Source organism: Arvicola amphibius, chromosome 9 (assembly GCF_903992535.2).
Source record: "Arvicola amphibius chromosome 9, mArvAmp1.2, whole genome shotgun sequence".
Classification (NCBI taxonomy): domain Eukaryota; kingdom Metazoa; phylum Chordata; class Mammalia; order Rodentia; family Cricetidae; genus Arvicola; species Arvicola amphibius.
In genome coordinates this window covers 58,042,572-58,066,034 of record NC_052055.2, presented here as the reverse complement: position 1 = coordinate 58,066,034, position 23,463 = coordinate 58,042,572, and the positions used below count along the sequence as shown (strand labels likewise).

Genomic DNA, 23,463 nt, shown 5'->3' with positions numbered 1-23,463 from the left:
GTGGTGAGATTGTGAAGAAGCCACGATCCTTGTCCTTCAGTGAAATGTGAGCAGTGTCTGCTTTGGAAGACGGTCAGGTCTTTCCTCGGACAACTAGACCTAGGTCCGTGGACCAGCAATTCTGTGGATTCCTAAGAGAACACAAAAGTACCCATAGGTTATCTGATTCATATTAGGCAAGAGTGAAGGCATGCCAGTGCTCACCTCCAGGTGGACAGACAGATGGAACGGGGCTGTGCACGCAGACTGAGCCGTGACCACACAGGTGAGCGGAGGGTGAAAGGCGGCCACTCACTGTGAGACTCCACTCAAGCAAGAGCTCCAGAATAAGGAACCATGAAGACAGAAGACAGACAGGGCTTCCCCGGGGCTGGACCGGTGGAAGCTGCTAAGGAGAAAGGCAAGAGTAAAGGATGCCCTAAAATGGATGTTATGAGCGCACTTACCCTAGTGAACCCCATTGAATCGTCTGTACTTGCTGTAATCCGTAGATGTTCTTTGAGGCTGGTCTCGTCTCAGACTGGCCTTCAGCTTGATATCCCCTCATCTGTGTCCTCCGAGCATGCCAGGATGGTGCACCCCCAAGCCCAGCATGCACCTGTGAATGGGTGGACTGTAAGGACAGGAACAGGAGAGCAGTCAGGATTGGGAAAGGCTGGTGGGATCGGCTGTTGTGATGATGCTGCTCCTCAGGACAAGAATACGCAAGTGAGAAGCAGCTGTCTATTAGTTTTGGTTTTGTTCTTTGCTGCAGTGTTTCTCTCTCTCTCTCTCTCTCTCTCTCTCTCTCTCTCTCTCTCTCTCTCTCTCTCTTTTTAAAGAAACTTGGTCTTGTATGACAAAACTTTTTCTGGAGAGCCAACACACACATCTATCTGCCCCAGATAGGGAACCCACAACAGACCAGAGTATGGATACCACCAAGGCCCAACTTGGTGAAGCACTCAGTTTTATTGGGGTTACTTACAGGAGCAGAAATGCCTCAGACAACTCCCTCAAGGGAGCCGACCCCAGCATGAGTGACAGCTGGCAGAGTTGGGAACCTGGAGCACACTGCACAACCTGCAAGAAGCTCAGCAGGGTGGGAAGTGTCCCTTCCAGGTGCCTCAGGGTTTAACCCTCTGCAAGCAGCTGACTGCTCTCTGCTTCCCGGCAGCCTCTCTGGTCTCTGCATCTTTGCAGCTTTTTTTTTTAAAAAAGATTTATTTATTTATTATGGGGCTGGAGAGATGGCTCAGAGGTTAAGAGCATTGCCTGCTCTTCCAAAGATCCTGAGTTCAATTCCCAGCAACCACATGGTGGCTCACAACCATCTGTAATGAGGTCTGGTGCCCTCTTCTGGCCAGCAGGCATACACACAGACAGAATATTGTATACATAATAAATAAATAAATATTTTTTAAAAAAGATTTATTTATTATGCATACAACATTCTGCCTCCATGTATGCCCGCATGCCATTACAGATGGTTGTGAGCCACCATGTGGTTGCTGGGAATTGAACTCAGGACCTCTAGAAGAGCAGTCAGTGCTCTTAACCACTGAGCCATCTCTTCAGCCCTCTTTGCAGCTTTTCTGCTCTGGGAGTCTTCATTGCAGCTTAATTCTGAGAGGGACTTAGTCTGAGAGGGCCCACCTTTTACTGCTTACTCTAGGTGATGAGTAGGTAGGGAGAATTCCTTTGTTATTTGTTTTGAGACATGTAGTCCTTGTGGACTGGAACTCAAGTGTGTAGACCAGGCTAGCCATGAGCTCTTAGAGACCGGTCGATCCTCCTGCCTCTCCCTCTGGAGCACTGGGATTAAAGATGTGTGCCACCATGCCTGGTGAGAAGATTCTTACAGGACTAGAGGAAATGTCATGGCAGGAGATAAGAGATTAGCCTGCTGCTGGCTTTTTACCCTCTGGGGATGCGGGATGGGTAGCTGACAGAAGTCTGAGGAAGGTGGAGAAAGAATGGTGATGAGACCAACTCCTGCTGGAGGCCTTGATGGGTAGCTGGCAGGGCCCAGGCGCAGCTAAAATGACTCCTTTGGTCGGGGCAGAGAAGAGTAGGTAAGCAAAGGAATGTGTGTCTGTCCTTTCCTTTCCCTTTCCTGTGGACCTAAAGTCCTCAGCTACTAGTGGCTCTTCAAAACTGATTCAGTCTGAGCTTGGCTTCTGTATCCCTGGAATCCCTTGACTAGGGAAGTGGGAGGATAGGATTAGGAGTTCAAGCCAGCCTCAGCTACTGTAAAATTATAGATAGATAGATAGATAGATAGATAGATAGATAGATAGATAGATAGATAGATAGAGCTTACTTTCTCAGATTAGCCATCATTCCCCCCCATAGGTAGTGGTAACAGTAGTAAACTGAGCTTTTCCTCTCTGCCCTGGACAGGTGATGCTCAGGGGCTGTGCAGCAGCCCAGCTGGTCGAGTGCTCATCCCTTTGTTTGGTCACCAGCACTGCAAAAGTAGGATGAAATGGATAAAACAACCAAATGTGATTCTCAAGCCTTTTGGTGTATGAACTCTATGCTTTTATTTATTTAGTCTCTAAATTCATTCAGACTGTTGGTTTTAGACTTGTGGCAGGATAGAAATGTGTATCCAGGAAGCAGCAGGGAAGAGCCCACTCTAACCTCTCGCCAACCTTCCTGTGCTTTGTTAGAACTAAGGGTTTCAAATATTTATTTAATTCTCTTAAAAATAAGGCCAGTGGGGGCTGGAGAGGTGGCTCAATAATTAAGAGCACTGACTGACTTTCCAGAGGTCCTGAGTTCGATTCCCAGCACCCACATAATGGCTACTCCCATCTATAATGGGATCCAGTGCTCTCTTCTGTCATTCAGGCACACATGAGAAGTGGAAGACTGCTCGTTTGTTCCCGGCCCCTTAGAGCTGAAATAATCACACAGAAACTATATTATTTACAACACTGTTTGGCCAATAGCTTAAGTGTATTGCTAATTAGCTCTTACATCTAGAATTAACCCATCTCTATCAATCACCATGTGACTGGACTGTGGCTTACCTGCAAGGTTACAGCTGTCAGCTCTACGTCTTTCCCCTTTGATGACTACATGGTGTCTCCCTGACTCTGCCTTCTTTCTTCCAGCATTCAGTTTAGTTTTCCCTGCCTAGCTCTACTCTGCCAAGCCACTGGCTGTAACAGATTCTTTATTAATCAATGGTATTCACATATCACACATGCTAATAGAGCACAAGTAAATAAATTATATAAAAAAATTAAGACAGTAAAATGCTTGTCCTGGTAAAGGATTTGACACTAAGGCTGAGTTGGATCTCTGGAAACCTGGTGGGGAAGGAGGGAACTGACTCCCAGAAGTTGCCCTCTGCCCTCCACATGCATGCATGCTCCCTAAGTACATGTAAAATCAGGTCTAGTAAGAAGGTTTAGTATGTAAAGACACTTGCCACCAAGCCTGATGACCTGAGTTTGATACCCAGGACCACATGGTAGAAGAGAAACAGCTACTTCTGGTAGTCAGTGCTGATCTTCACACATGCACCAAAAGGAGGAAAGGAGAGAGAGATGGGGAGTGGGAGGAGAAAAAAAATATAATAATTGACAGCAACAGCAACCTAGCTGGACTCTTAGACCCAGTACTCAAGAGGCAAACAGATCTCTGAGTTCAAGGCCAGCCTGGTCTACAGAGCAAGTTCCACCCTGTACCAGGCTTTTTCTTTTAGGCCACCAACCAGCTCCCAAATTATGACACAGAGACTTATTATTAGTTTTGAATGAGACTTATTATTAGTTTTGAATGCTCGGCCTTAGCTCGTTTCTAGCTAGCTCTTTTAACTTAAATTAACCTGTTTCTTTTGCCTTGGGGCTTATTATCTTTCTTCTGTATATCTTACATTCACTGCTTCTGTATGGCTGGCTGGGGGCTGCCTGTTCTCTCCTTCTCTCCCTCTTTCCTCTCCTGAGCCTAGATTCTCCTTCTGTTTATTCTCTCTGTGTAGCAGCCCTGCCTTGCCCTCTCCTGCCTAACCATTGGCCATTCAGCTTTTTACTAGTCCAATCAAGTGCCTTAGGCAGTCAAGGTGAAACAGATGCAACACATCTTTACATAATTAAACACACATTCTTACATCATTAAGCAAATGCAGCAAAAGTAACACACCTTTACACAGTTAAAGTAATATTCTGCAGCATAAATAAACATAATGCATCTTTTCCTAGTTATAATAATATTTCACAGTACCGTAACCCAGCCAAGGCTGTCTCCAAAAATAAACAAAAAACAGTAAGTCAAAGTAAAATAAAAATTTAAGAAATAATAAAAGTGATATGTTATGAAAAGCAATTATATTCTGAAACAAAAAAGGAGGATATCAGTTTTTATCAATTTTTGCAAATCTGTGTCTGATTTGGTAGAGAGCAGAGCGTCTCATCCGCTTCCATTGTCATTGTCGTTGTCATAGTGGCTGCACAGTCTTTGGGAAACGCTACTGGAGACCCTTAAGAGAGAAGGCCAGGAAGTAAGGTAGACAGTGTCTTCTTACTGTAAAATAGTTTTTACCTTGTGGACTGCTTGACAGGGCTTCAGGATGCCCAGGCCAGTTTTTGTGAGTCACTATTCTAGAACAGTCTCCTTGTAGTGGGAAAGGGCTTGTTCCTGAGAGATTGTCGCCTTAAAGCTACTAAATTGTGGAGCTGGGCTAGGCTATGCCCCTGCCTTCGGGTCTGAGGTTTTTCCCATCTCCTTAGCTGGGCTGGGCAGGCTCTTGGCTGGCCTTTTGGGAGTGGGGCCTAGGCTGCTTGGCTGCTGAGCCCCTGGTGTGTGGTCCTATAAATAAACCCATTGTGTGGAAACCCCTTCCCTCGCCCCACCTCCAGCAGCTGCTATTTTTGTTGTTGGTTATGCCTTGGACAGGGAACAGCAGAGCTCTGAGCAGAGATGAGGCCTACTGAGATCCAGAGGACTTCAGGGGGCTAATAACATGCCATCCTGCCTAGTAGGGTAGGCCTGGTCCTGCTTTGAGTTGAGTTTGGAAGAACTTACACCTCTGTGGTAGACATCACTGCAGAAGGACCACTGTGTCTCTGTACCACTTGTTGTGGAGGCCGCGGGGGATGACGGGGACAGGACAACACTCTTGTCTGCCCTCTTTCCCAGTTCCAATTCTAGTTGGAGGTCTTGGGTACTTTGGGCCAGAGATGACGTGGACCCTCTCAGGTCTTGCCGTATCCCTGCTTACACCCTCCGCAGCCCAGGGCTCCTCTTAGCTTGCTGTGTGCTTGCTGTGGGTGCCAAGGTTGGCTGTTGACAAGTGAACTCCTGGGTGTTACAGGCTGGGATTCCAGAAAGCAGCTGGCAGGGAGCTGAGCTGGTTGGTGTCCCAGAGGATTCTTTTATTTAAGTCCCCATCTCTGCCTTCCTGCTGCAGCTGCCCACCCCGCCCCCACCGCCTGCCCCTGGCTTTTCTCCCAGGAGGACCGTTGGGGGAACAGCTGGGAAATGAGGGGCTCCTCAGGGCCAGAAGGCCTTGGCTGATGGCCCAGGTGAGGAGACACACACACACACACACACTGTGCGCGCACAGAGAGAGAGAGAGAGAGGAGAGAGACAGAGAGACACAGAGAGAGAGACAGAGAGACAGAGAGAGAGAGACAGAGAGAGAGATTGAGACTCAGGCCCTGACTAGAGAAAAAGAGGACGGGGGGGGGGGGGCACAGACCTCCGCTTTCCTTGGCTGGATAAAGGCCAGTATGGCGAGACCTGAGGTGCACAACTCCTGACCTCCTAGATTTAAAGGGAGGCCAGGCTTTGCATACACCAGACCTGGCACTGGAATTGGGAGGTAAGGGCGGTTTCATGACCGATTAGAGGTAACCATGACCCAGTTCACCGAGAAAAGTCCCCAGGTTACCCAGTCATTTCTTTGTCTGTCTGTGGCCGGGTTTCCTTTTGCCCAGGTTGGTCTAATCTCTTGCCCCTCTCTTCCAATCCCTGGATTACAGGGCATGAGCCAGCATACCTTTGGGTTTGAGGTTTTTGTTTCATTTATTTATCTTTGGTTTTCACTCTGATCTAAGCTGCTGTGGTGTATCTTACTTCATATCCCAGGCTCTCCTTCAACTCCCAGCTGTCCTCCTACCTCAGGGTCAAGATTACAGGTGTGAGCCACACACCTGGCTGACCAGACGCCTCTAGTCCAGTTTCCCCTTCCCTGTCTCCTGCTGCCTGAGAGCTCCCTTCGTTCCCTCTCCACTGAGGTCACTTCCTGGGAATTAGCCATCTTGAGAGTAGGGGCCTCCTGTTTGCAATTCAGAAGCTTCCAGTTCAAGCTAAGAGTTTCCAAACCCCGCTGCCTCGTTGTTACCCCCCCCCCCCCAGCCTGGTTGGCAGGGAGTGATCAGATACAGCCTTTCTGACGTGCTGTGGAACCCTGTGGTGAATGTGAGAAATCCTGGGACCCAAGGCAGCAGGAGCCTGCTTGGCCCCAGAGGCACAGTGACATCCCATACAGTCTCTGGTCTTAATGCGACTGTTGTCAGCAGAGTTCCTGTTTGAGTTTGGTGTGTGCCTGGAGATAATATGTTCCCCAGAGGGCCAGAGGAAGTTTCTTGGAAAAAAATCTTTAAAAGTTTTCAAGAATAAATGACTCTCAGGATGCAGCCAGGCTGATTTTGAACTCATGATACATCTGCCTAAACTCTCAAGTGTTCCAGGGTTGTGCCCCCACACTTATCTCTTTACACACCTTCAGCTCTGGCACCTTCAAGGCAGGTGAAGTCATTTCCCACCAAGCCTGCCAACCTAGGCCCACATGGTAGGAGGAGGGCACCAACTCCCACAAGTTATGCACTGCCCTGCAGTGTGAGATATGGCACACGCTCCAGCCTGCTCTCACACTTATACACAAATGTAGTAACTACAATTAAAAAAGTATTCTGCTTGCGTTCTGGCTCCACACATAGGTACCGATGCGCTTCTTCTCACCACCAAGGCTAAGCACAGGGCTTATCCCATGACCGTTCCCAGAGCGGGCTGACAGCTCCCTGCTCTCTGCTGCTGGAAGCCTACAGACACCATCCTGAGTTGCCAAGGCCTCTGGGAAGGGAACAACAGCGTTTCTCCCACAGAGGAAATGACTCGCGGTCTTCCTTGTGTTAATACTTGCAGAGAGCTGCAGGAGAGACTATCACTCTTATCTTAGAACCGTCAGGTTGGGGCTGAAGTGGTTAAGAGCACTGGCTGCTCTTCCAGAGGTCCTGAGTTCAATTCCCAGCAACCACATGGTGGCTCACAACCATCTGTAATGAGATCTGGTGCCCTCTTCTGGTGTTCAGGCATACACGCAAAACAGAACACTGAGTAAATAAATCTTAAAGAGAAAAAAAAATGAAACATCAGGTCATCCGGTCTATCCGTGTGGAACTCGACCCCTGCCTCTTCGTCTGCAGGGTTCATATTTGGAGAGGGGTGCTGGTTGCCTTTGGGGTATATGGGTCTCCACCTACTTCATCAGATAAACTGTAGTGACCTCAAGTTCTGGCCCTCACTCCTGCCTGGGATGCTTCCTAATCGTTTATGAAGAGATATCCCAGTAAATTACCTTTGTTCTCTTCTGGGTTTTGTTTTTGTGTAAAGAGCACAAGTTGTTGGACTTCGCTAGCTTTAGCTTTATTTCTGGACGCTGGATCCTGTCCAGTTCATCCCAGTTGCCTCGTTCGCCATCCCAGTGCACAGATGTGTGCACACGTGCCAGCTGCTCTTCCCTGGGTGTTGCTATGGAGGAGACAAAGAGTGCAAGCTAGAGGGGAAAGCTGGTGACCCCTGGGCATCAGGACCACAGACTGGGGTATGCTGCAGACACCAGAGTTGAGGCATGAGCGCAGAACTGCCGAAGGGTGAATGTAACCTGGGGCCTTCTGAGTCTTAACCCTTACATGTGTGTGGGAAGGGAAATACTTCTTAAAGTTGTTCTCGTTTTTCACAGGCCCCCATTTCTAAATATATCAAATGAGATAATGTCGGGAGCAAATCAAGTTATACTCAGCTCATTTGACAATGTTAGAATAACAAAGGGCTTTATTTGTTTAAAGACTTACTATGTTTATTTTATGTGTGTGAATGTTTTTGCCTGCATTGTGTAAATGCTGCACGTGTGTGCAGTGCCCTTGAAGGTCAGGAGATGGTGGTGAACCCCCTGGAACTAGAGTTACAGGTGCTTATGAGCAATCATATGGGTGCTGGAAACAACCTGTCTTCTACAAGAGCAACGAGTGCCCCTAACCATTGTGCCATCCCTCCAGCTGCCAGTACTGTGCATTTTCTTGTGCAGTGTTAAAAATAAGTGTTACATAGCTCTTTCTTCTCTGCTCACTTGGGAATGCATGCATACAGCTAAGAAGGAAGACTTCTCGGGCCTGGGGTTGTAGCTCAGCAGCAGAGACTTGCCTGGCGTGCCCCAAGGCCTCTGGCACTGCCCTCCCCACCCTGCCCAGAAACCATCAGAAAGGCTTCTCTCCTTTGCTTGTTACCCTCAAAACTGTCAGCTGCCTCTTTCTAGTGTACAAGACAGAGCCTTATATATACTAAGGGACTCAAAGGGAAGGTCCTCCGAGGGCAGAGCAGGCCAGGCCAGGCAGCACCTAAAACGTGTAGATGCCCTGCATCTAAGACTCGAGTGCGGAGGGCCCGGAACTCAGGCTTACTGTGTATGAGCCCAAGGTCACGGCAGGCTTTGGACTGCCTGATGAGCACATGGTGTGCTGGAAGTGTCCAGCGAGTTTCTGCGGAACACCGTCCATTACCTCATGTGTCCTCTGTCTGCCCTTTGTACTGAGTAGCCCTATCCCCATTTCTCAAGCCAGGAAAGGAATTCTCTGGGGTCAGTATCAAGCCAGCCTCACTGTAAAACTCCAGGAATACAGCAGGTTCTCCTACTGTGCTCCCAGGGCTGGGCAGAGTTTGCATGTAAGTTGTTCCATGTAGCTGACAGTAAAGCTGAGAACACAAAGGAGGGGGCATCCATGCCTGTCCAGTGTGCTGTGTGGACCAGTCATGTGACTGTGGCAGATCCTTTACCCTGAGAAAGCCGCTAAGACCTCTGTGTAGAGTCAGCCCCTCGTGTTGTCTTGTGCCTTGTGTTGTCCATGAGGTAGAAGCTTTGAAAGCGGCATGGCAGGGCTGTCTGTGTGCAGCTGTGCCCTCTACCTGACACGAAGCCATTGCCCACAAGTACCAAGAGAGGGCATCGCTCACATCATCTTGTTTTCTCTACAGGTGAGGTGACTGATCTGGCTGCCAGAGTGAGGGTGCCAGCCTGGGTGAGGGACAGAGACCGGTGAGTAGCCTGAGGCCTGTGCGTGCCGGTGAGAGAGACTGGAGAAAGGGCTGGGAGTCAGAAAGGCGGCACTGTGCCTCAGTGCGGAGGAGAGCGAGTTTGGACGCTGAGGTCCTCCCTCTTCTGTGATCCACAATTTCTAATTCCCTTGTATGGGGCCTTTAATCAGTTAAGGAGGAAGCGATGGAGCCCCTTCCCACTAAGGTTCCCCACGACTTTGGTGTCACTGGGTCCAAAACAGCTGGCAGGAACATCTTAATGGGAGAGGAGTTTTGACTTTTGGCAAAGAGGACAGTGCAGAGTGGCTTCATATGGTGGCAAAAGTGTGAGCTAAAAATTGTTCACAATCTACTGACCAGGAAGTGGGGAGGGTGAGCGCAGGGACTGAGCTGTGTCCTCCAAAGGTCCTAAAGACTGCATAGGCTCTCAGAGCACTGCCACCAGACAGGGACTGCATGCTCAAGATGAGCCCGGGGGGGGGGGGGGGGAGGCACATTTCATTGTTAAGCCGTAAAATGGTAGGACTCAGGTGAGAGATGAAGACTTGGCCTTTAAAGCTAACAGCAATGGCAAGAGCCTCGTGGACAGGAGGAACACACGGCACACTGCTAGTCAGAGCTCTGCTGTGTTTGTATAGCCCAGGGTGGACTAGTCTCTTGTCTTCAGCCTGTCTACTGCATGCCAGATTTCACAAGGACAGTGTGAGTTTGGGCAGGGAAGGAAGTGCTGTACCCTGTGCTCAGAAACCTTGGTCAGGGGACCATTACAGAACTGCCGGAGCAGCACCAAGTACAGACCGGCCCTGAGAGCCCAGGCAGCAATGGGAAGACCTGCTGTTGGGCAGCAGCAGGAGGCGGCTGCAGAGAGGCCCCATTGCAAAGCAGCTGGTGCAATGGGACCAGTGGCCGGGCTTTAAGCTCTCTCAGTACCTGGGCCATTTAGAAGAGGCAGTGTTGGGGGGACACAGGATACTTTCCACTGTGTCGAGGAGGTGACAGCATAGCTGCTGTGTGGGTGCTGGGACCTGAACCCCGGTCCTCTGGAAGAGCAGTCAGCACTCCTAACTGCTGAGCCATGTCTCCATCCGGCCTTTACCTTTCAAATCACCTTGGCAGAGTTAATCTTTATGTGTCAACAGCGGATAAGATTAGTTGAAGTTGGTGTTAGTTTGTAACCAGGGACATTGAGTCACAGGGCAGCTGATTGAGTTGCCAGTTTGTGGTGAATCCTAGTGGAAAATTTGAGGTTCAGGCCCCTAGGCAGGGTATGGGGACACTGAGATTTCTTTAGCCTCTGCCCCAGGAGCAAACGGGTCACCAGCCTGACTTGAGCTGTCTCGTTGTCGCAGTGTAACAGAGGTCAAAGAGTTTTGTCCTCTTTATTTCTCTTCTTGCCTGTGAGTAGCCTGCCAGGGCTTTGCTCTCTTGTTCCCAGGGCCTGACACCCAAGGCGATGGAGCAGCCGGGCGTAGGCACTGGGAGCCTGAAGCCAGCGGCTGGTGATGACAGCAGCATGGAGCTAGGCTCCTGCCACGAGCTTCTGCACCGACTTCAGGAGCTGGAGGTGTGTGGTGGCGGGCAGTGTGGGGCAGTCATGCTGGCCAGGACCCTGGGGAGTCAGGGCTGCCCACCCAGGGCTTGCCAAGCTGGAGGAGGCTGGGTGCTTTAGTGCAGTTCCCCTGAGCAGCTTGGAAAGGAGATGCGTGCAAAGGGGTGAACTATCCTATACCCCAAGTGTCTTTCCCCACCCCTTCACTTTTATGGCCCTGCTGACTCCAGGGAAAATGGTGGTCTCAGAGACTACTGAATACAACAGTCAGGTGACCTAGGCCCAGTTGATGGACAAGGCAAAGCATCCCTTTCCCCATGGTAAGAAAGAGCTCCAACACTTCCCTTCTCCTCCTACCCCTGTAGGCAGAGAACTCAGCACTTGCCCAGGCCAATGAGAACCAGCGGGAGACTTACGAACGCTGTCTGGATGAGGTCTGTGGGTATGCCAAAGGACAGTGCTGGGGATGGGCATGGGTAGACACGATGCCAGCTCAGCTTCTGGGCTTTCTGTCTCCAGGTTGCCAACCACGTGGTCCAGGCACTACTGAACCAGAAGGTGAGTGATTCAAGAACCATCTCATACTCCCACCCATCCGCCCCGAGGTAGACCCAGGATGTAGTCAGGAGGGCTATCCTGGACTCCAGGGGCCTGCTCAGCTAAGTCTTCACTAGGGACTAGAGGAAAGAGCTACATTGGCTCTCCCTCCACCTGGTCCCTCTCTGCTGCCTCTGGCAGGACCATCTTTCTTTACCAGGAGACAAGGGGGTACGTAAGGCCAGATCTGGTCTCTGAACTGTGGGAACTTTGATTTGGACTCGGCGCCTTCCCTTAGCCTGAGCCCGCTGGCTTCTCTAGGTTGGGATGGCTTTCAGAGCGGTGCTGACGCTACGAGGCCCAGTGGCCTGGAAACATTTGCTGTGGATAACCGTACCATGAAGCCCTTTGACTTCAGGGTCTTCCATGTCTTATGACCTTTCTTTGACACAATTTCTAGGCGGGAGGAAGCCAGCCCCAGAAATGGTGAAAAGGACAGAGACCCTGGCCTTTATGGTTCATTAGAATAGTAAACCTAGAGAACTGGTCCCCAGAGCTGTAGCCGTGAATACAGCTGACTGGGCTGAGACCTGCTCATTTCACGGTTCCTCTCCTGCCTCCCCACCCTTGCTTCCTGTACCTCCTGGGTGGACAGGACCTGCGGGAAGAGTGTATCAAGCTGAAGAAGAGGGTGTTTGACTTGGAGCGACAGAACCAGATGCTGAGCACACTATTACAGCAAAAGCTGCAGCTCACGGCCAACTCCCTCCCTCAGGTGGGCAAATGCTTCTTTCTCCCTGTAGCCAGCGTCTGCGACCCTGTTGGCATCAGCATTCCATTCTGCTCACCTCATAGGAGCAGGGCATGAGTTGTTCTCAGCACAGGGGCTTGCAGGGCCATGCAGGGAAGGCCTACCCAGATTAACAGACTACCTTAGCTGAGGGAAAACTCACTGAGTCCCTTACAAACTTAGCTGCTACCCATTCCGAGGTTCTCCCTACCCAGCCAGCCAGCATCTTTGTTGTTGTTGAACAGATTCTCAGTCTAGCCCTGGCTGACCTTAATTTGAGGCAATTCTCCTGAGTACTGAGATTATAAATTTGGCCCTCACTCTCAGGGAACCCCCTTCCTTTTTTTTTTTTTTTTTTTTTTTTTTTTGGTTTTGAGCCGTCGTTTCTCTGTGTAGCCCTGGTTGTCCCAGAACTTGCATTTGCTTTGTAGATCAGGTTGGCCTCAAACTCACTGAGATCTGCCTGCCTCTGCCTCCCAAGTGCTAGGATTAAAGGCGTGCGCCACCATCACCTGGCCAGTGTACCTCTTCTTATTGACAGAGAAAATTCAAACTTGCTCCAGCCCTGTGTGGAGAATTGGATGGAGGCTACAGATGCAGTTATTTCTAGCTCCATAGGCCCTGTGGCCACCGACATGGCTTCTTCCTGGCCAGGGCTAGGGCAGGGCTAAGCGTAAACAACCCGTGGCTTCGTGTCACAGAGAGGACAAGAAAGGCTCCTCACCCTGGTAACCAGATGTATATGGCTGCACACACTGGCCTCTGACTCGTACCTTCAGAGGCAGTGGTTTCTGCTGGCAGCCTGGGTCCTGCCTGCCCTGGGAACAGTGGAAGGCTCTGTGCATGGGTCCTGGGTTCAGTTGTCACTGGTGCCACCCATCAGGGACCCCATAGATGGGGTGAGACACAGAGAGAAGATAAAGAGCAATCTGGAAGTCAAGGAGAGCAGCAGGTCATTTCTGAGGAACAACCAGCCCTTCCCCATCTTGACAAGAAAAGAAGGACTTTAGCAGGGAGGAGCTGAGCCGTGTCTATCTGTCTGTCTGAACTTGTGTATCTTGCCGGATAATGCAGCCTAGAGCCTAACCCCCGAAATGTGCCCCACCAGCAGGGGAGAGTCTGCAGTTGTTCCTGCCCTGCCATGTCACTGCCGGGCAGAACCCCCCAGAACCCCGAGACCTACTGTCACCAAGCTCCCTCAGTTTCGGTGACTGATAACGAAACAGGGAGCAACCTTAAGTCAGGTTTTTAGAAAACCTAGATGAACTCCGGTACCACTGAGGGTTTTGTCCAGCAGATCTCTCTATTCCAAGTTACCATGATGCAATGGAAAATTACAAACCTTGGCCTCAGATTAAACTGGGGTTGGATTTCTAACTGAACTGCTTCTTAGCTAAGTGTGACCTCGGGCAAAGTATCAAACTGGATAAACTATAGGCTTCCCCCTTACAAATGGGCATAAAAATGCTTACGTTACACAGTGTTGCCCGGATTAAATGAGATAATATATAGTGGTTGGCTCACAGAAAGTCAGTAAGCGGCAGCAGTTGTATTGCTGATGTGATTCCCCCGGTGCGCTTTCCTGGGTGAACGCTCTGTTCAGCAGACACTAAGGAAGCTTTTCTTGTGAGCCACGCCTTTGCCAAAGCCTGAGGAACTGAACCACATCTCAAGGCCATGTGGGGTCACATCCTTTGCAGGGTGAGTGTGGCCCTGGAAGGATGAGACTCCTGAGAGCAGTCTGTGGACAGCCATGCTGTGGTCAGGTGTGGCAATACCGCTTATCCCCGTATGGAGACAGCTAGCCCTCGGAGAAGGCCTCCGAGGCCTGGGGAGGCGGCTTATTCAGTGGCCTTATTGCTCTTGTGCAAATGTTAGGGCTTGTGTTTAATCCACAGGCCCCATGTAAAACGCTGGGCATGATACCGTGCAGTTTTCATTTGAGCTCTGGGGAGCCAGAGACAGGAAGAGCCTAGGACTCACTAGCCTGCTCATTGAGCCTCAGGTCCCAGTGATGAACTCCTGAGGAAAAGCACAGACATGCACATGTGCATGAGTGCAGGCACACGTGCACGCGCGTGTGAGAGATCACTCCTCCCCCCCCCCCCAGACTTAAGGTTCCTATAAGGATATGCTATTGGGCCTGCGTGTAGGTCAGAAGGAGAATGACAGAAGGAACCCCCCGTTTCTGAACACTAGACAGGGGCACGCTGGCGGCTTGCCTAGAGCAAAGGGTGTGTGAAAGGACGCGGGTGACAAAAGCTGGAGCAGCTGTCTTGAGAATCGCCGGCTGGAGGGGAGAAGATCTACGGTGGGCAACGGCCAGGAGAGGAGGCTTTGTAGCACAAGGAAAAGGATGTGTTAGCTTCCTTGTGCCAAACTAGAGGGCCACTAAATGGGGTCTAGGGGACTCACTGGAATGCCAAGCACTGTCCAGGCCAGAAGCGGGAAGTTCTGGGCTGCAGATGGCCAGAGGCAAGGCAGATGCTGAAGGCTGTGAGAGACAGTGAGTGAAGGGTTAAAGCTGACTCATTCCCATTCAGCACATGAAACCACTGGGGAACACAGAATGATGGCTTTCTTTGTGTGTGTGTGTGTGTGTGTGTGTGTGTGTGTGTTCCTGTGTATGTGTGAGCGTGCACACCAGAGGTCAACCTTGGTTGTGACCCATTCTTCGCACGCTGTCCACCTTGTCCCGGAGGAACACAGGAAAGAAAGAGACTGTTTCACTGGCTTTTGCTACTGCAAGCCAGAATGGATAAGGGCATTGCCACTGTGCCTGGCTTTATGTGTGTGTGTGCGGGTCCTGGGGATCAAAAACTTTAGGCTTCATGCTTATATAGCAAGCACTTTACCTACTGATCTGTCTCCCCTGCTCAGCCTGTCTTCTCTAGTTTGGTCCTTTTTGTGTGTCTATATATGTGTGGTATGCATGCCTGTGTAAGGATGGGCACATGTATGTGTGTGTACTTGCAGGTAGATGCCAAAGGTTGGTGTGTCTTCCTCAGTTGCTCTCCCTGCCTTCTATTGAGGCATAGGATCTCACTTGACCCCAGAGCTGGATGGTTTGGCTAGTGTAGGTAGCCAGCTTGCTTCAGGGAGCCCCTGTCTTTGTCTCATGGCCCACCTGGCATGCATACGGATGCTGGGCATCCGAGTTCTGGTCCTGTCATTTGCATAGCGCTCTACCCACTGAGCCATCTTATCCACCCTGCCTTCATTTTCTAAGCCCTTCCACCTCTGCATTCTCAGATCCTAGGTGGTCAGAACAGGAAGGGGCCTTCATGGTAGTTTCCTTTGTAAGCGGGAAAGCAAGGTAGTGCTGTAGCTGAGATAGGCACACTGGGTTAGACCCGCTGCTGTCCTGGCCCTAGGACGTCTCTCCCAACCCAAATCCACTGTGCTAGTCTACTTCCATGCTACCTGGCCCTGTTCTGTCTTCAGGTCTCCTGCTTTTAAGCTTACCTGACTGGGAGACATCTCTGGAGGGGCATGGTAGGTAGGGATGCCTGGCTCTGTGAGGGCTTGATGACAGCTATGTATTCTTTCTGCAGATCCCACTCACCCCACTCCAGACACCATCAGAAACACCAGCCTCCCCGTCCCTGAATGCTGCTGAGGGACCAGCCACCTCCTTGCCTTTAGGACACTGTGCTGGGCAAAGAGAGGTAGGAGGAACAGGTGTTGACGCTTGTTTCTGAGTGACTAGAGGCTCCACTGCTGGCTCTTAGCAAGTCTGAGGGGAGGGGCTGTTTCCTATGTGCAGACTCCTGTCCAGGCTGGAAGTGTAAGCCCTCAGCTGTCAGCCTTAGACCCAGAGAAACAGGCCTGCCCTCCCCGAGCCCTGGCCTGCAAGCCAGTGTGTGCGGTCGTGCAGCGGGGTCAGCGCTCACACTTGCTGACCCTTCCATGCCGGGTGCCAACTGTGCAGGACACCTCGGGGCTCTTGGGGTGAAGCGTAATCACTATCTCATTTCACAGCAGACACCCCGAAACTTAGGGCTCAGATGGCTTGCTGAAGGTCATGTAAATGAAGGGACCTGGACTTGATCCCTCTGACTCCAGAGTACATGTTGTTAAGTACTGTACCAGAACAAGAAGAGTCATGGAGTCATCCACAGGTCCCTTCTGCTGGCACTCCTGCCTGCTGGTCGGGAGTGACTTAGGTCTTGGCTGTGATACACCCTCCTCTTGAATGTCTGTTCTTTCCGGAGCCAGAGAAACAGGCAGGCTTCCCTCCATCCCAGAACAAACACAGAGGTCAGAACTGGAGCTGGTCAGGCCTGGCAAGGTGAAGAGCAGTGGGGCTGGAAAGCTGGGCATGGGGTAACCGGTCTACTCCGAGTATGAGGCACAGCAGCTGGGCTAGGCAGGGCTCAGCTGGCCTCGAGGAAGCTGAGCTCTGTGTTCATTTGTGGGACAGACAGCCAGCTGAGGTTGTCCCTAGGATACGCTCTTGTATCTTAAGGCCTGGGCCTTGCATGCCAGCTACACACAGCCTCTTCCCACGCCATCTCTCCCCAGGTGTGTTGGGAACAGCAGTTGCGGCCAGGAGGCCCGGCAACTCCAGCCACTCCACCCCCAGCACTGGATGCCCTGTCCCCGTTTCTTCGGAAGAAAGCCCAGATTCTAGAGGTGCTGCGTGCCCTGGAGGAGACTGACCCTTTGCTCGCGTGCTCACCGGCCACCCCCTGGCGGCCCCCAGGCCAGGGCCCCAGCTCCCCAGAGCCCATCAATGGCGAGCTCTGTGGCCCACCCCAGCCTGAGCCCTCACCCTGGGCACCCTATCTGCTGCTCGGCCCTGGGAGCCTAGGAGCTCTGCTGCACTGGGAGCGTCTCTTGGGGGGCTCTGGGGAAGATGGAGGTACCCGGCAACCCTGGGCACCTAGCAGGGCTCCCCCACAAGCTCAGGGCCCCAGCTCTGGCCCACACTGCGCCCCAGGCAGTAGCTCCTCCTCCTCTTCCGATGAAGCAGGCGACCCCAATGAGGCACCCAGCCCTGACAGCCTGCTAGGTGCCCTGGCCCACAAGCAGATGAACCTGGGCCAACTCCTCGAAGACACGGAGACTTATCTCCAGGCTTTCCTGGCTGGGGCTGCAGGCCCTCTCAATGGTGACCACCCTGGTGCTGGGAAGCCATCCTCACCAGATCCAGGACCCCCACAGCTGTCCAAGTCCAAAGGACTCCCGAAGTCAGCTTGGGGTGGGGGTACCCCAGAGGTCAACAGGCTGGGATTTGGTGCTACCTCAGAGGGCCAGGGGCCCCTTCCCTTCCTCAGCATGCTCATGGGTGCAGGGGATGCCCCACTGGGCTCACGGCCTGGCCTCTCCCACTCTTCATCTCAGGTGAAAAGCAAGCTCCAAATTGGGCCCCCTTCTCCCGGGGAAGCCCAGGGACCCCTTCTGCCCTCTCCAGCCAGAGGTCTCAAGTTTCTCAAACTGCCTCCAGCCTCAGAGAAGGTCCCCAGCCCAGGAGGCCCCCAACTCAGCCCCCAGCTCCCCCGGAATTCTCGAATCCCCTGTCGCAACAGTGGCTCAGATGGTAGCCCCTCTCCGCTACTGGCCCGCAGGGGTCTGGGTGGAGGAGAGTTGTCCCCAGACGGGGCACAGGGCCTGCCCAACAGCCCTTCGCCCTGCTCTGCAGTCCCAGAGTCTGTGCAGTTCAGACCCTCGCAGTCAGCTGTGCCCACTACACTGTCTCCAGGACCAGTAGCATCTCCCTGCTTTGAAAACATCCTGGACCTCTCCCGAAACGCCTTTAGAAGCTCTTCCCCAGAGCCACCTCCATCCCCGCTGCAGGTGCCCGCCTACTCACAACTGACTCTGGAGGTACCCCAGGCCCCTGAGGTCCTCAGGAGCCCTGGGGCTCCCAGCCCTGGCCTCTCAGAACCCTGCCCATATGGGAGCCCTCAGGAGAAGGGTCTGGACAAGGCAGGTTCTGAGTCTCCCCACCCCAGCCGCAGGACTTCAGGCGGCTCATCCAAGAAGCCTGGCCAGGGATCAGGGCGGCGACCTGGTGATCCTAGCCACACACCTCTGCGGGACAGATTGGCAGCCCTTAGCAAACTGAAGACAGGCCCCGAGGGGCCTCTGGGTCTAGAGAAGAACGGAGTGCCAGTCCGGCCTGGCACGGAGAAGGCCAGGGGACTAGGGCGGTCAGGCGAGAATACTGGAGACGTGCCTCCCTCCACGAGGCCTCTTGAACAGCCAGAAGCTAAGGGCATCCTGAGGGGAGCGGTGGCCTTAGGCACAAACAGCCTGAAGCAGCAGGAACTGGGACTGACAGATCCTGGGGCCCGAGTCTACTCCTCCCACTCCATGGGTGCTCGAGTGGACCTGGAGCCCATCTCACCAAGGAGCTGCCTCACCAAAGTGGAGCTAGCTAAGAGTCGGCTGGCAGGGGCTCTGTGTCCCCAGGTGCCCCGCACACCTGCAAAAGTGCCAACCCCAACCCCTAGCCTGAACAAGCCCAAGAGCCCTCATAGCAGCCCGACAAAGCTACCTTCCAAGTCACCCACCAAGGTGGCGCCCCGACCCGTGGCACCCTTAGGCACCAAGGAGACCTCCAAGCCTGACAAAGGGAAGGGCCCACCTTGGGCAGACTGTAGCAGCACCGTTGGCCAGCCTACATCCCCAGTACCTGGCCCCACCGATCCAAGCCAGTGCCCAGAAGGGCCAGCCCCACACTCAGCCATCGAGGAGAAGGTGATGAAGGGCATTGAGGAGAATGTCTTGCGGCTTCAGGGTCAGGAACGGATGCCAGGCTCCGAAGCCAAACACCGCAACACCAGCAGCATTGCCAGCTGGTTTGGCCTTAAAAAGAGCAAACTGCCGGCTTTGAACCGCCGCACAGAGGCTACCAAGAACAAGGAAGGGACTGGTGGGGGCTCCCCACTCCGGAAAGAAATCAAGACAGATGCCCGGAAGCTGGAGGCTGAGAGTCTCAACATCTCCAAACTGATGGCCAAGGCGGAGGACCTGCGCCGGGCCCTCGAGGAAGAGAAGGCCTACCTGAGCAGCAGAGCCCGCCCACGGCCTGCAGGCCCAGCCACCGTGCCCGGCACAGGTCTGGGGCAAGTGCAAGGCCAGCTAGCGGGCATGTATCAGGGTGCAGACACCTTCATGCAGCAGCTCCTGAACAGGTGAGGGCCTGGACCAGGTGGGAGATACCCAGAGTTCTGGAGCTTCCCAGAGATCAAAGGGGAATGAAGTGCCTCTGCGCTGGTGCCCTGACCAAGAAGGAGGGTTAGGATTCAGAAGTGTGGGGTTTACAGCCCTACCCTCCTCCTCCATGCTGACTGGTGTCAGACTCAGAAAGACTAGCTCTCTTTTGACCTTCCTTCCCCTATTCCTGCCCCCCCCCCCCAGGTGCCTGCACACACTAATTGAAGGCTGCTCCTAACCAAGCTGCTGGAAGTCTGCCTCGGAGAGGGCAAGAAAGACCTCTTTGACTCTTGCCACTAAGGGAGTAGTGGTTTAGGGAAGGGAACCCACTTACAAAGTTTATTCTTTCTAGGCCAGTTGGGTAAAAGGAATGAAGGACTCAGGCCCTGTGAAGGGCTTTCATTTTGGGCTACCGTGTTCTCAGAAACCCCAGGGCAGCAGGCCGGGACTATTGTATCTAGTCCCGTATGTGAACTGGCCTGCCACTGCGCTAGGGCATGATGACCCTGGGAAGATTTGAAGCTGGGCCCCCATGTTTTTTCTTGCCCCTCCTTATTTCCCTGCTTCCCCTCCCCTACCCTGCCCATCATAAGCTTCAGGAGGAGGGGTCATCCATATGGCTGTCTCCCCAGGATGGGTGGCAGGAAGTACCTCTCTAGGACCAGCTCTGTTGGAGGGTTCATGGCTGGTACATTAGATATTTTGTATCACTAATTAAATGCGTATCTAAGACAAACTACTTTTATAAAGAGTTTCATTTTGGACCATGGTTCTAGAGATCCATGGGTCATATCTGGTGATTGCCTTCTGCTTCCAAAGAATCCCAAAGTGTCATGGACTGAGATAGGGAGTATGCACATGTGACTCTGTTAGTGTCTCCTGAAAGCCACCAGTCACAGGTCTGTACCCTAATGACCATACCTGATACTGGTCACTTCCCGAAAGGTCCTACCTCTGGAAGCATCTTCATCCTTTGTCTGTCTGTTTGAAACAGTCTCAATATGTAGGCTGTCCTGAAATTCCCTGTGTAGCCCAGACTGGCCTTAAATTCAGAGCTCCACCTGCCTTCGCCTGGTGCTGAAATTAAGGTGTGCAGCACTGTGCCTGACAACGTTTCCATCTTTTTGGATGGGGTTTAAAATAGGGTTTCTCTGTGTAGCCCAACCATCCTGGAACTCACTCTGTAGATCAGACAGGCCTTGAGGAGATTCGTCTGCCTATTAAACGTGTGTGCCAGCACTGCCACCTGCCCGGCATTTCCATTTTAATACCTCCTTAGGAACAGTGCCTTTCAACACCTCAAGCCTTGGGAGACACCGATTTCCCTCACGTCCATTGTGCTGTTGTTCCTAGGGTGGATGGCAAGGAGCTGCCCCCCAAGAGCTGGCGGGAGCCCAAGCCTGAGTATGGGGATTTCCAGCCAGCGTCCACTGACCCCAAGAGTCCCTGGCCTGCCTGTGGACCCCGGAATGGCCTGGTAGGGCCACTTCAGGGCTGCGGAAAACCTTCTGGAAAGGTAAGTTCTTGAGCAGGGGTTGCATCAAGGGCCTGGCTTCCTGGGCACCTGGAAGTCTGCATAGGGCCGACCACCCAGCCTCCTGTACCCCTAGAGGCACTGTGGGGGACTTAGGAGTCACTGGAATGGACACCCGTATCTTCTGTACCCACACAGCCCAGCAATGAGCCAGGTAGGCGGGAAGAGATGCCCTCGGAGGACAGCCTGGCTGAGCCAGTTTCCACCACACACTTTACAGGTCAGCAGGGTCCCCTTCCCTCCTCACTGCCCGTCACTGCAGCGGAGCCAGCGGAGCCAGCAGTGCCTGGTCTTGAGTGGCATCTTGGTGCCCAGCCATAGCTGCTGGGGATGTAGATCTCAGTGGCTGCATAGGAATAATTCTCCCTGCCCTTAGGGGCACCTGTGTCAAGCTGAGAGAGTGGCAGAGGTGGGGGTGAGTTCTGTGAGACCATCCTTTGGGGCCGAGAAGACTGGGTGGGGTGGCCTGAAGCTGGGAGAGAGCGCAGGGCTGCGCCCGAGTCTCATGCTTGTGTGCTCTCTCCACAGCCTGTGGCTCCTTGACTCGGACCCTGGACAGTGGCATCGGGACCTTCCCCCCGCCAGACCATGGCAGCAGTGGAACCCCCAGCAAAAATCTCCCCAAGACCAAGTCATTGCGTCTAGAGCCCCCGCCAGGGGCACCCCCAGCTCGGGCTCCAGCCCTCACCAAAGTCCCTCGTCGTGCCCACACACTCGAGCGGGAGGTGCCAGGCATTGAAGAGCTGCTGGTGAGTGGGCGGCACCCCAGCATGCCAGCCTTTCCTGGACTGCTCACTGCTCCTTCAGGACACCGAAGCCATCAGACCTGTCCTGATGGTGAGTGTCCTAGCAGGCAGTGGACATGATCAAGAAGATGTTTAGCGCTGGGCAGATGCAGCCACTTTCCCCTTCTCTTGGGCAGATCCCTGTGAAGATCCAGGCCCTCCCCCACCTGTCCAGCTGGCCAAGAACTGGACCTTCCCCAACACCAGAGCAGCTGGCAGCTCCAGCGACCCCTTCCTGTGCCCACCCCGACAACTGGAGGGCCTGCCTAGGACCATGGTAAGCTTCCAGAAGGAAAAAGAAAGGGGTCTGGGGTCAGGAGGGAGTGACACTAGGAGGCAGACATGCCTGGTAAGGTGCTTACAGCCAGCCCATGCAGGAGCGAGGGCCCATTTGCTCCCCAGAACCTTGGAAGGACTGTGTATAGTCAGAACGCTAGTCTGCCTCTGTGGCCCTCTCAGCAGGTCCTTCTTCTTTAGGCCCTGCCCGTGGACCGGAAGCAGAGCCTGGAGCCTAGCCGCACAGCTACGCCTCAGGGCCCAGCATTTGGGGGCAGTCGTACCCCCAGCACGTCGGACATGGGCGAGGAAGGCAGAGTGGCCAGCGGGGGAGCTCCCGGGCTGGAGACCTCCGAGTCCCTAAGTGACTCACTCTATGACTCGCTGTCGTCCTGTGGGAGTCAGGGCTGAAGGACTGCACCCACTCCAGTTCCTCCAGAGCTGGGGACCCCAGACTGGGCCTGCTTTCATGCTCCCTGCCTCGGAGCCAGTGAGGCTCCATGTGAAGGGACCAAGGAGAAGGTGGATAAAAAGTGACAGGGGTCCCTGGCATACCCCACTGCTGCTGTGGATGAAACAACCATGCTCAGCTCAGGGAGAGACCTCACCCCTGGTCCCTTAATTCGCCAGAGTCAAGCTCTTCTCTGAGGGACTGGGGGCCCCGACTGCTTTGTCCCAGCTCCCACTTTAGGTGGAGCCATCTTGTGGTGCTGGGCTTCCTGCCCGCCATTTCTGCCCAACCTGGCTGCAACCCTGCCCCAGAAGCCCCCATGGGGCCAATTTTGGAAGCCCCAGGCTTGTGGAGTTTGGGGGTGAGGGGGACAAATTGCCTTCTCTCTCTGCCCTGGTCCTCCCTGCTGTCTGAATGGTGCTGCCTCCCTTCCCCACATCTTTGGGGTCTGTTCGTCTGTCTTCATCTGTTTTTATATATACACATAGATAACAGCGCCTGGCCCGGTCCCCACGCCCAGCCCGCACTGCAGTTAATTTATCTGACGTTTAAAGCGGCTGCTCTGCTTCCAGCCTCTGCTTCTGCGGCACCCTAATAAAACGTGGCGGCCTCTCCCCACCGTGACTGTTGTGACAGTGTCTCCCTTTTTGCTAGCCTTGCTAGCTTCCCTATACATAACCCCGAGGTGGACAGGTGGGCAGGTCGAGGGAACCTCAGATGCTCTTATGAGGCTGTGTGCCTGCCTTTCACCCAGAGAATGTGGCTAGTCCTCTAGGAGGTGACTTAGGGGTTTGTGAACGACGCCCTGCTTAGATCTGAGGTTTGGCCCCCAAGGCCAAGGGAGGCACAAGGCTGGGCAGCCTTGGAGAGAGATGGGGAAGGAGATTGATGGTGCACTCAAGTACCTCCGTGTGCCCGCTGGGCGACAGGCCAGGTGAAGAGCAGCCGCACTGGCTTCACATGGAGGGAACAACAGGTAGTAACTGCCCAGGCAGAAAGGGGACAAGCCTGGTAGGAATGCTACACCACGCTGTCTTCGCACTCTCGTGGCTTGCAAACCATCCCCCAAAG

The 23,463-nt window shown here is 53.2% G+C and overlaps 1 protein-coding gene across 1 annotated transcript in view; it reads left to right on the top strand.

Moving 5' to 3' along the window:
* The window catches only part of Nckap5l (NCK associated protein 5 like), a 37,095-nt gene extending 14,074 nt beyond the window's left edge, over positions 1-23,021 (top strand). Inside the window, exons 2-13 of the mRNA XM_038342909.1 lie at positions 9,247-9,307; positions 10,742-10,870; positions 11,221-11,289; positions 11,375-11,413; positions 12,048-12,167; positions 15,737-15,850; positions 16,707-19,324; positions 20,700-20,862; positions 21,019-21,100; positions 21,409-21,717; positions 21,803-21,942; positions 22,143-23,021. Of these exons, the coding sequence (XP_038198837.1) occupies positions 10,760-10,870; positions 11,221-11,289; positions 11,375-11,413; positions 12,048-12,167; positions 15,737-15,850; positions 16,707-19,324; positions 20,700-20,862; positions 21,019-21,100; positions 21,409-21,717; positions 21,803-21,942; positions 22,143-22,352 (3,975 nt within the window). The 5' untranslated portion in view covers positions 9,247-9,307; positions 10,742-10,759 and the 3' untranslated portion in view covers positions 22,353-23,021. The remainder of the gene's footprint in view (positions 1-9,246; positions 9,308-10,741; positions 10,871-11,220; positions 11,290-11,374; positions 11,414-12,047; positions 12,168-15,736; positions 15,851-16,706; positions 19,325-20,699; positions 20,863-21,018; positions 21,101-21,408; positions 21,718-21,802; positions 21,943-22,142) is intronic.
* Positions 23,022-23,463: the final 442 nt, after the last annotated feature.